Source organism: Puntigrus tetrazona, chromosome 18, assembly GCF_018831695.1.
Source record: "Puntigrus tetrazona isolate hp1 chromosome 18, ASM1883169v1, whole genome shotgun sequence".
In the NCBI taxonomy this organism is placed as follows: Eukaryota; Metazoa; Chordata; class Actinopteri; order Cypriniformes; family Cyprinidae; genus Puntigrus; species Puntigrus tetrazona.
Genome location: NC_056716.1, coordinates 14,719,789 through 14,732,288, shown reverse-complemented (window position 1 = coordinate 14,732,288; position 12,500 = coordinate 14,719,789). Strand labels below are relative to the sequence as shown.

Genomic DNA, 12,500 nt, shown 5'->3' with positions numbered 1-12,500 from the left:
TACCTTCAACAGTTCAGCGGTTCCAGCTTGTCGTGCGGGAGTGTGTGTGTGGATAAGTACTTCCGTCTCGAGTAAATGCACCCTGCACGCTCCCTTTGCGTAAAGCATTTCTGTGTATGCATAAACAAGGGATAAACACGGCATGACTGTGTGAGTAGGAGGGAAGCCTACAAAAAGGAAGAGTTGGGCACGAGTTAGACTCAGAGACACCCGACTAGAAAGAGAGAGCAGCAGAGTGTGAAAGAGTTAAGGACGGTCACGACTTATTAATGAGTAACACGCACATGTTTGTTTCCGATTTCCTGCTTTAGCTCACATTTAAAAGCCGGCAAAGAGTGGACCGAAACGCACAAGCAAGCGAACCGGAGAGCGAAGAGTGAAGTTTTGGCACCTGGACTTCTGCAGCAGGTAAGCCGAACTTCTCTACATCTGCCATGCTTTCTTGGGTCTGCGGTGCAAAGCTCCGCTCGTCTGACGTGCAGTCTGCTTCACTCATCAGCACCGATATCCCTCATGGTATTTTGGGAACATTAAATTCATAAATCTGCAGAGCAGATGATTGGTGGCGGACGGGAACTGCGGGTTCCTCTGGCTGGGCTGAACAGTTGCTATTCTGTGCTGTAATTGAGCTTCGGAACAGAGTTGATGTGTATTCTAATAGACCCTGCATTAAACATTAAGCACACTCCAGAGATGGAACAAATGGATCCGGAGCGAACCGAGCAGCGCTCAGCCGCTCATAAACGACAGATAAGCGGAGATTACCCGCAGCTAACTGCCCTGAACGAGCTTGCCATGCGACGCCTGCATTTATCAACGCTTTTATTTACTGCTCTAATTAAGTACAATGAAACATTCAGAATGCGGCGAGTCGAGTAGCGTGATGGTGAATCCAAGCCTGCGGAGAAACCTTTTAATATACAAAAACGTACCTGTGCATGCATTTCAGAGAACACTAGAGGTACTAAAACTTTTCCTTAAACAGTACTATGTTATAAACGCAAAAGTACTGACGCCATCTTGCATAGGTCTAACAGATCGGCTAATAGCTACTAAACAATTAACAACACGCTCGTTCGCGCGTTCTTCAAATAAATCGTCCTATTAAAAAAGCACGGAATTTGTCTGATCTGATTCACGTGATTTAACAAAGAGCCTCAGCAACTAACAATATTGCTACTGGAATGCGTTCCTCGAAGTTACTGGTAATGTTGTTCGGCCCAGATTCTAAAGAATTGTTTACTGTTTTCAAAACTTGAAATCATCTCATGTGTTCACGCACGTACGGTATGTGGACAGATTCGGCTATCCTGTTTCATGCATAACAATACGCAGTGTTTATCCCTAAATACTTTATTCTGTCGGACAACGCATTCTCTATTGCAAGAGTTTCTGGTCTGCTGTTTTGTTTTGGCCAGGTTTGGTTCTGACAAATATCGCTTCACTCTCTTCCCAGACAGACCATCAACATGACTCGTTCCTTGAGAGAGGTGGTGAAGGAGTATATATCAGAGCGGAGAGTTCGCAAATACCGCCTGGTGACCAAAGACGGCCGATGCAACATCGAGTTCGGCAACGTCATGCACCGAAACCGCTTCGCCTACGTCCTCGACATATGGACCACCTTCGTGGAGACCCGATGGCGCTTCGTCATCTTGCACTTCGTGGCGTCCTTCACCCTCAGCTGGTTCATCTTCGGCCTCCTCTGGTACTGGATCGCCAGAAACAACGGCGACCTAAAGTGGCAGAATCCTCCCGCGAACCACACGGCGTGCGCCTACAGCGTCAACACACTGACGTACGCCTTCCTCTTCTCGCTGGAGACCCAATCCACCATCGGCTACGGAAACTTGTACGTCACCGACGTCTGTCCCGGAGCCGTGGCTCTGATCATAATCCAGAGTCTCATCGGCACCATAATCAACTGCTTCTGGTGCGGCGTGGTGATGGCAAAAATCGCTCTTCCCAAGAAGAGAGCCAAGACCATAACCTTCACCGACCAGGCGGTCATCTGTCCCAAAAAGGGCACCCTTTGCCTTCAGATCCGCGTGGCCAACCTGCGCAAGACCTTGATGATCGGTAGCCAGATTTACGGCAAGCTCCTGAGGACCACGGTCACTCAAGAAGGTGAGACCGTCATCTTGGACCAGGTCAGCATTGACTTCATGGTGGAATCCGGCAAGGACAGTCTGTTTTTTGTGTGCCCTTTGACCCTGTACCACGTCATCGACAAAACCAGCCCGTTCTTCGAGATGGCGGTGGACACCCTGCATCAGCAGGAGTTTGAGCTCGTGGTGTTTCTCGACGGCACGGCCGAGTCCACCAGCTCCTCCTGCCAGGTCAGGACTTCTTACATTCCTCAGGAGATCATTTGGGGCTACGACTTTCTCCCGATCATCTCCCGCAGCAAGGAGGGAAAATACCGAGTGGACTTCTCCAATTTCGCCAAGGTGGTACCTGTGCCAACGGCTCATTGCACCTACTGCTATCACAACGAGGCCGGACACCATCACCACTCCATCAGCGGCATCGACAACCAGGGCTTTGAGGTGATTGACATCGAGACGCCTAACGTCACCAAGATGTAAAGCTTTTTGACTTACATGTACTGAGCGATGTTCGCTGTCTTGCACTACGCAAACGAATGCTCTTTGTCTCTCAAAGCGAGCACAAGAGGCAAGACGAGAGTTTTATTCCCTATCTACCCACTAAAAAACGAATTGCAGTGTCACTTTTTTTATTTCAGGTAGTTATTATTTTTAAGAGCAGCTAGTGTTGCTTTGTTCTGACAATATCAAAAATATAAAGGCGTAAATTGTACTTGAAGTGAAACTAGAAGTATCTTCTGTTACAGGGTCATTGAGAGCGAGAGTATTAACTGAAAGTTCATTATATGAGATTCATGAGATTACGATTGTCTGTGTATAAAAAAGTCTAAGATGTACTGATTTCAGATTCCAGTGAACCAGCAGATGCTTTTACGCTCTGAATCGCTCTGGGGTTGTGTATTTCTTTGTAAATGAATAGATATTGTTAATATTTCGTTATTGTGTAGGTAATTTTTTTGTATCATTTTGTAAATATCCTTTTTTTATAAATAAAAAAAGAAGAATTGCAATTTGTATATTCGTTAATTGAAAATGACGATAAAAATCACATTTTTAGTATTCACCACATGAGGGCGCAAAAGACAAAGCAATAGATGACAAACAGTCACCTTGGTGCTTGCAAATCTGTATTTAGGAAATATGCATTCCACACCAATATATATATGTTAAAAAATAAATAAATAAATAAAATAATATATATATATATATATATATATATATATATATATATTTTTTTTTTTATTATTTATTTATTTTTTTTTAATATGTATTTAATAAAATCCATTGCCAAACATTTTTCCTTTTTCTTTTTAATTGTGCATTCAAATTTTTTGTTAAGTAAACAGCTAATAAAATGCAGCTTACTAACGCAATAAAACATCATAATAAAAATTTTCATGAAAAAGAATTCATGTTATATACAATATATAATTCTAGCATACAAAATATAAAATACACGCACACAATTCATTTCTGGTCCCTGGTTCCACTGGAGCCGGCAGGGCCTAGCTAGTGTGGATCTTGCAGGAAAGTCTCTTCACATGAAGCCAAACAAAGCAGTCAGTGTCACAGCTGTGCCCTTAGCGGCGCTGACTACTTGGAAATTTGCAAAGCTCATAAAGTGTAAGCGTGGAGAGTTGTGCGTAAGTAAAGGGTGGTGCGTGATGGAGCGCTGCTGTCTGAGGCCGTGGTCTGCTGACTCACTACATGACACATCAAATAATAAAGAGGCTTTAAAATATATTAGACGTGGGATGGAGATAATGCTCTGAAGAGCTCTTACTGCCAAACACTTAGAATTAATATATCTTACCTTAGGACTATCCATGTGTTTGCAATCCTTTAACACTGACATTACGTCACCGATTTCTTTCGTTTTTATTATTTCACGTTATTCATCTCAGAATTTCCAGTAGGTTTTTCATTTTTTATGATCTAGTCCTTTTCTTACCAAAACAGTAGATCAAAATCCAAATAAACGAACGCTCGCCAGATTTAATGTCACAGTGATCCTCAGATGCGCCTACGATTGTTCATGATCAACCGGTCCTGGATTAGATGAAATATCACGCGGTCCAGACCGAAAGATTGATTCACAAACGGTGTATGCCAGGCGCGGATTTTCCTATTCATCTGTTTACCAGAGCGATTTAATATTTAACAGCTGAGATAAAGATGACATTATTTGCATGCGATCACACGACCAACACCCTTTCGGCAAATTTGATCAAAATATCGCTTCAAATCACGCTCGGCCCAAAATGACGCGCAGTAAAAAAGCTATACGGAGAGATTTTTAATGTAAAAACATTTATTTTGTCACATTTTACCTATACAACAGACCCTTTTACAAAAGGTAATACTTAATAAATTGCAGAAACGACAAAATTAACGAAAAAAAAGGTTAATTGCAATATTTCATATATATTTATATAGTAATAAATTTAATATCCAAATACTTGCATGTATAAAATAGCACAATTCCTTCATATCTGAGAGTGATCCCTTAAAGAGATGAGGAGCTGGGGATTTTCAATCAGCTTTTTTCCTAATGCTACACACAAGGGCAGACGCTTGTATAACACTGTCCGGACGTTTTGGCTTTAAGGCATTGTTTTGGCACTTTGGGAACGATTACTTACGTAGAAGAGATTGTCTCTAAGCAAGTTTGGTAAGACATTTGCTTTAAAGGAATAAAAATATCAACTACGTATCAAAATAACCCTCTTATTGCCATGGCGATGCAACCAAGAACTTTAGAAAAAGCATTTTCTGAAAAATACAAGAAAACATTCATAAACTTATTGCCCATATGTACAGATACAAAACACCTACGTAGTAAAAACTACCTTCAGTAACTGATTTAAAAAGAAAAAAAAAAAAAAAAAAAAGTTTGCATTTTGACCGAGGTCAACTCGTATTAACGTTTGATTCTTAACACTGTCACATATGAAAATAGCTCTGCATAATTTATACAGTAAGATGCTTTTAATGCCTAGTTGACCTTTGATCAAAAAAAACGAAAAAAAATTACTAGCAAATAGGTCTGACAAACGCACAGCGTTCGCGAATCTCTGGTTTCAACGTCTCGTGCTGCTGTTTCAACGGTCGAAGAGGTACTTCGCGCGATGCCCGCGTTCGTTCAGTCCATCCGTCCGAGACGCAAATCTCGCGTGGACTCAACACTCCGGCTGCTTTGAGATGAAATCGAGTGGATTCTCACTGGCCAACGAAACGGGACACCGTGCGTCAGAAACGAAAAAGCGGGCTTCGCGTCAACGCCATCAGCATAGAGGAGTGCTATAGATGAGTTTAGCTTGAGCCAGCTAGCCTGAGAAGCTCCTAATAAACAATCATGCCAACGTGTTTTCCAGTTGCCAGATTTGCGTAGAAAAGAGAGTTTCAGTCACGACTTGAGGAGATAAAACTCGCGTAACCGAAGCGGCTTTCAATAAAATCCAAAGGGAAGCGGGGACCAGGTCCAAAAAAACATATAAACGCTGGGTTCACGATTGCATTAAACACACAGGGTGAGTTTACAGTGATTATTTTCTCGGTCGTTCGCCGACTTGTACGTAGGTGGTCTTTATTGGCTTTATCGGTGTAGAAAGGCACAAGAAACGAAACAAAACACCAACCCAACATCCTCCAATAAGTAGTACTCCATTTTTTGGTCCGTTTTGCTCTACTTTCTCTTTCTTTCGACGTTGCGCTAACTCTCCGGGCCACAATCCCTCCGGTTCCAGCTTGCTTTTATTTATCTTCTTGTCGAGTGCAGTTCAAGTTTCGGCGTACGGGCAGCGGGGTGAAAGGCGAAGGGTTTTAGTAGTAACTGCCCAGGTGGGAAGGCACGTGTGAGTTGGCGTGACGCGGCACGCTGGGATTGGGATAAAGCCCTCCCGTCGGAGAGCTCCAGTACTGGGCGGCGGGCCCGAAGAAGTTGGAGGACGTGACGGGCATGGAGGGGGGATGGGGCGAGACGAAGTTGACCTTCTGCTGGTGAGCGTGGTAGCTCGGCACGTAGGGCAGTTCGCTGGGGTATTTGTACATGCTGGACTCGGTGGGATGGGGCTGCAGGGCCTGGGCGATGCCGTGGAAGTCGAACTTGTAGGCGTAGCGCTTGCCGTGAACTTTGGTCATGATGTTCTTGTCGTAGTAGTAGCGCAGGGCGCGGCTGAGCTTGTCGTAGTTCATGTTGGGCTTGCTCTTGCGCTCGCCCCAGCGGCGCGCCACCTCGTCGGGGTCCGTCATCTTGAACTCCCCGTTGGTCCCTTCCCAGGTGATGCAGCCGGCGTTGGCGCTGTCGGAGAGGAGCTCCAGCAGGAACTGCCACAGCTGGATCTGACCCGAACCTGGACAAACACACACGAACTCAGCGCTTCGCCAGAGGCCGGCTTTAAGTGACCGCAAGACCAGATTTTAATCATCGAACGGCATGCGTCGCATGATAGGACGATATTTGGCCGAGATACAACTATGTGAAAACCTAGGGCCTCTTTTATAAAGCGTGCGTACGCTTAACTCCACGCCGGCTTAACGTCACGCAGGTATTGCAGGTTTTTGAAAACGTAAGCTATTCCTGCAGCTCTCTGCTCTAAATTTTAATGATGACTTTATATGTTAATGACATTAAGAGCTGAAACCATTTATTTGCGCGGTTCGACGTCTGAAAGAGAGGCCTATGTGCGTTTTCTGCTCGTACGTTCGTTCTATGAATCATCGAGAAATGATCGTTAGATCAAATTTAGGATGGGTTCAAATATTTTATAAATGAGGCCCCTGGAATCTTAGGGTGCAAAAAATTTTAATAAATAAATATTGAGACCCTTATAGTTGTCCTTAGCAATGCATATTATATTTTTATTTTAGTTTTGATATATTTATGGTAGGAAATTCACAAAATATCTTTATCTTTACCTAATATGCTAAAGATTTGGTAACACTTCACAATGAGGTTCATTAGTTTTAACTAAGAATGAACAATACATCTACGGCATTTATTAATCTTAGTTTATTTCGGCAAACACTAAGATATTATTAAAATCGCAAGCTGTGTTTGTCAACATTAATGCATTGTGAACTAACGTGAATAAACAATGAATTATTGTATTTTCATTTGTTAATAACATTAACAAAAATTAATAAATAGTGTAACAAATCCATCATTTATTGTTTGTTCATGTTAGTTAATACAATAACGTTAACAAATTATTGTTAATTGTTACCATTATTTTAGCATAGTCTATAAATTATTATTTTAGTTTTTATTAATATTTAGATTTTCTAGATTTATATTATTATTTATTTATTTATTATTTATTTATTATTATATTATTATTTTTTATTTCAGTTTTAATTATTTTAGTATTTTCAATTTAAACTAACAGAAAATGAGATGCCTTGTCAAGTATTCCAAACAAAAATGTATTATTATTTTTTTTAAATATTACACTTTTTGCAGTGATTTAAATTTCATAAAAAAAAATCTTTTTTATAGGAAAAACCAAAAAAAAATGATTTCCATTTAATATGCATTTTAATAAATGATTAAAACTTAAATTCAAATGAAAAACTACTCATTTTAATGGTTTAATGTTTTGTTTTTCAATTATTTAGATTAAATTTTATAGAATATTAGAACAGAACAGAAATAATATAGAATCAAGCAGTTCTTAATTAGTGGCCATAACAATAAAAGTAACCTGCATCATCCAGAATTGTATTAAAATATGAATGTTTTAACAGAATTCGTCTCTAAATGCAGTGCAGCTCAGAAACTAGCTCTCATGGGTCGGTTACCTGGGTTAGCGAGTCGACTGCTGGTGGGTCCTAGAATCTGGTAAGGATCTGAAAGGAAAGAGAAGTTAATCGAGACGTGATCTTTTCAACATTAAAGCTTGACGAAGTGTTTGAGATCGCATACGTGTGCTTCTTACCGGGCTGAGGCCGAGCCTGTTCAGTGTTCTTGGACACGTTCTGAGACACCACCGTAGGAGAGCCTGAGAAATGGAAAGAAAGAAGGAGAGAGAGAGAGAGAGAAAAAAGTTAAGCACATTCGTCTGGCCGAGCAGACGCGCGAGTCTTCATCCAAAGAAAACACGGGCGATAGCTGGCCCGACTGCTAAGCACTTAATGGGCCTCTTCGGTGTCCCGGCCGTCGGCTGACGCTCGCTATCACCGTCCAGACCCAAGACCGCTCTCTGACCGCTCACCTTTGCCGCTGTGCATGTTGTTTGACCAGCCTGCCCTCCGTACAGCATCGTAAGACGCATCTGAAGAGAAGAGAAGAAGAGAATAAGTGGGGTTTTCATAAGCCGCTTTTGTTTTTCCAAACGCTCAGTATGCCTTTGGAAAATGTGTTAATGTTCCTGAGAAATTAGCCTCGCTGAGGTTCATATCCCGCTCTAAATCATCTCAAATCAGCTCACATATTCGTCCATCTGATGGAAAAAAGCTCTGTTTTTAGAGATCACACAGAGTGCATCGCAAATATAACAAAAAATTGATTTTTGTTGATTCCTTTGCGCTAACTAAACTAAAATGAGCTTAAAAAATTTTTATAAAATAAATTAACTGCAAACATTCTTTATAAAAATACACTTAAACTAAACTAAATAAAATACATTATTTTACTGCAAATAAAACTATTTTAAATATTGCCAAAAACTATATATTATATTAATATAAACTCTAACTCTATTATTATTATGTTTGATATCATTATTAATTTTTAATTCTATATTTATTTAGTACTATTCGTTTTATTTTAATAATAGTTTTAAATATTTTAATTATTATTTTTATTTTGTGCACAGGTGAGTGAATGAATGGATGCATGAATGAAATGTACAAAAAGCATGTGTGCTTGCTGCAAGGGTGTTTTTACTCCAGCTCTGCAACAGCATCCAGGGAAAAGGTCCAGAATCTCCTTCATTCTCAAACATTCCCATCATGCCTTGCAGCACTTCAGTGATCCCTCTTTTCCCGAACGGAAATTAAGCAATGACTGGCACTAATCAAGTCTCTATATGCCCTCGACGGACGTTTGGCTAGTGGTTTACGGAGCGAGTGTTTCCTCAAGGGCTTACGGGGGCTCTGAGCGGATCGGATCAAACCGCCAGAGACGGCTAAGAAATGCTGGCCCAGCGCTAGCATGCTGAAATCGAGCCTTCGCGGTACGACGGTCTCGGTGACGTAACACTGCCCTCTTCTGGTCACCGCGCCGGGAACCTCGGCCAAGCTTTGGGTGGAACTACGAGACATTAACCTCTGAAGACAAAGAAAATGTTTGGTTTGGAGAGCGCTGATAAAACTGCATGGCCCGCGTTTCAAAAGCAAAACAGGATCCGCAGCCAGCGTTTCTCGGCGAAAGCAGAATCCAAGAGAAAGGAAAGATACTAATCTCGAAACGCGGAGAGCGAGAAAGAGCACGACTTTCGCTGCTTCTGCTTATCATTGCATCCAAGAGAAGACATTAGTCTCTGAATGCAGCGTTCGGCGCGTTGTAGAATAGTACGAATCTGTCCTGCTCTGAGTCTTTTTAACTTTAGCTGGAATGAAGGAAGGAGTCGCCAAAAGATGTTTCAGATTTTCAAGACACTTCCTCAGAAATGTTCACACGATGACAGATTCTAATAATAATGACTGTGTAAAGCTTGAAAAGCACAATTCATACGCTTTATAATGAACATATCCTGGCTTAAAAAGTAAAAATAAATGAATGCAATTACTAAATGGAAAAAAATATATATAAATTAAATTAAATTCATATGGTTTATAATGACCATATCTGGCTTGAAAAGTAAATAAATACATACATTAATTAATTCATTAATTAAATTAAATTCAATTCATATGGTTTATAATGACCACATCTGGCTTGAAAAAAAAAAAAAATTATAATAATAATTAATTAATTAAATTACTTAATTAAATTACAATGCATAAGCTTTATGATGACCATATCTAGCTTGATAAGTAAAAATAAATAAATGAAAAAAAAATAAAATATGAAATTTAATTTAAATGACTAAGTTTTATCAAAATTGATATGGTTTATAAGGACAAAAATAGGCTTGAAAAATACAAATAATTAAATGGAAAAAAATATTAAATTAAATTAAATTACAATTCATATGGTTTTAATGATAAGATCTGGCTTAAAAAGTAAAAAAAAAAATAATAATTAATTAATTAAATTACTTAATTAAATTACAATTCATATGCTTTATGATGACCATATCTAGCTTGATAAGTAAAAATAAATAAATAAAATTACTAAATGAAAAAAATGAAATGAAATTAATTTAAATGACTAAATTTTATTAAAATTCATATGGTTTATAAGGACAATAATTGGCTTGAAAAATAAAAATAATTAAATGGAAGTTACAATTCATATGGTTTTAATGACAACATCAAGCTTGAAAAGTAAAAAAATACATTAAAAAGAATGAATAAATGTACGAATGAAATGTATGATTAATATGATTAAAAATAGATATGGACATTTCCACATAATGACAGTTTACGATGAGCATATCAAGCTTGAAATTATGAAATGAATGAATGAATAAATAAATAAATAGTGAATAAAATAAAACAAAATATAAGAGATCATATGCTAGGCTGAAAAGCGGTTCATGCTAATGTAGTTTTAACTATGACCTGTTCTGATCCAGTTGAACTCGATCTAGATTAAAGGAATAAAAAATAAACTCTAACTGTATACGTCCGAGTTTTGTCCGTCTATGACGACCACTTCAAGCTAAATGAATAAACAAATACACAAACAATCATCTTGAAGCATAAAAGTGTGCTAGATGGCTCTAGGACTGTATTTAATGTATTTTCACTTGCACTGATACTCGGTCACAAAACACTCCAAAACGTGTCGCTAACCATTCAACGTGTGTAAAGATTCTTCAAAAATCAGCCTTCGGTATCAGCATATGGGTTTTTAAAAACATAATGAGCGAAAAGAAAGAATTACAGTTTCATTGCGATCGATCCCGAGTCATATCTGGCTAAAGTTGCTTCCCGTTTAACATTCTCCTATCATTCCCTGTCCTCTTTCTCTCTAACGATCTCCCATCCTTCCCTGTCGGATCTGATCTGGAGAGAGAGAGAGAGCGAGCGAGGGTCCTGAGAGAGTTACGTTTCCTGCCTGCCGAGGCTCTCACACAACCTCTCTTTGTTTTACTGGCCTTTTTTTCCCTGGTTTTTCATCCCCCCTGCGCCATGAAAAAACACACAGCAGCCAGGAGAAGAGAAGAGGGTCGCCGCGTGCGATGGAGAGAACAGAGAGCAGAGCGTACGCATCGGAGGAATGCACAAAGAAAACAGCCACGGTCATCGCTACTGTCTGGAGTACGGAGAGATACGGAGAGGCTTTCTCTGCCAGCGTCGGGGCGCGGAAGGTGTGTGAGTTTAGTGCTGTGTTTGGGTGTGGCGTCTCCTCAAGAGACCAGACTTCTGCTCTCTAGTCAAAACAAGACTCTCGCCCGGCCGTCTAGACGCGCTCCGCTTTTAAACAGTCCAGTGCACGTGGCCGGTTTTTAACCGAAGCGACGTCCGCATGCGCTTCGGCTTTTTGTCCGACTGGCTGTTTATGTAGAGAGCGCTCTTGCAATTACGCTTGAAAGAAAAGGAGAGAAAACGCGGCGCGATTCGTAGGCTCTGGTCCAAAGTCTGGAGAGTCGCCCTGCTCTCTGCGGCCTGCAGACGGTTCCCTTCAAAGTCAGCATCACGAATGAAACGGACACCTTAGGTTTTAGGAAGCTATTTAGAGAACGAATGTGGCAATACTCAATAGTGCACACAAATAAATAGGCAATTAAATAAAAAAAAATATATAAATAATAATTTAAAATAAAAATAATAAAATATTTTATATATATATATATATATATATATATATATATATATATATATATATATATATATATATATATATATATATATATATAGGTATTTATTTATTTAAATGGTAATACTTTTTACAGAACAAACTGTTTTATAATCATACAAAAAAAAAAAAAAAAAACAAATATATATATATATATATATATATATATATATATATATATATATATATATATAAAATGATATATATATAAAATTCAGCTTTTAATAACAGAAATGAATGACATTTTAGTATATGTTTACATGTAAAACCAATCATTTTAATTAATAACTAATAACAAATTGTGATAATATTTCATATTGTAATAATATAATAATATTATATAGCATTTTAGATTAAATAAATAAGCCTGGGAAATAATAAGCCTACATTTAGTTAATTTTTACTTTTTTTAGGTTTACTTTTAAATGTGTAATTTGAGTATAATTGCACAATTTTATAATATATATATATATATATATATATAT

The 12,500-nt window shown here is 38.8% G+C and overlaps 2 protein-coding genes across 2 annotated transcripts in view; one reads left to right on the top strand and one right to left on the bottom strand.

Moving 5' to 3' along the window:
• Nucleotides 1-184: 184 nt before the first annotated feature.
• LOC122362552 (ATP-sensitive inward rectifier potassium channel 1-like) lies at nucleotides 185-3,118 on the top strand. Its single transcript, XM_043264069.1, has 2 exons — nucleotides 185-408; nucleotides 1,457-3,118. Exon 2 carries the CDS (start codon nucleotides 1,470-1,472, stop codon nucleotides 2,586-2,588), a length of 1,119 nt encoding a protein of 372 aa, XP_043120004.1. The 5' UTR covers nucleotides 185-408; nucleotides 1,457-1,469; the 3' UTR covers nucleotides 2,589-3,118.
• Nucleotides 3,119-4,401: 1,283 nt separating this feature from the next.
• fli1 (Fli-1 proto-oncogene, ETS transcription factor) overlaps nucleotides 4,402-12,500 on the bottom strand; it is a 23,728-nt gene continuing 15,629 nt past the window's right edge. The window contains 4 exon segments of the mRNA XM_043264916.1: nucleotides 4,402-6,460; nucleotides 7,908-7,955; nucleotides 8,045-8,107; nucleotides 8,321-8,380. Coding sequence (XP_043120851.1) covers nucleotides 5,931-6,460; nucleotides 7,908-7,955; nucleotides 8,045-8,107; nucleotides 8,321-8,380 — 701 coding nt within the window. The 3' untranslated portion in view covers nucleotides 4,402-5,930.

Bases quoted from the DNA above. Each gene is read 5' to 3' on its own strand.
- LOC122362552 (XM_043264069.1), top strand. From the start codon at position 1,470: ATGACTCGTTCCTTGAGAGAGGTGGTGAAGGAGTATATATCAGAGCGG.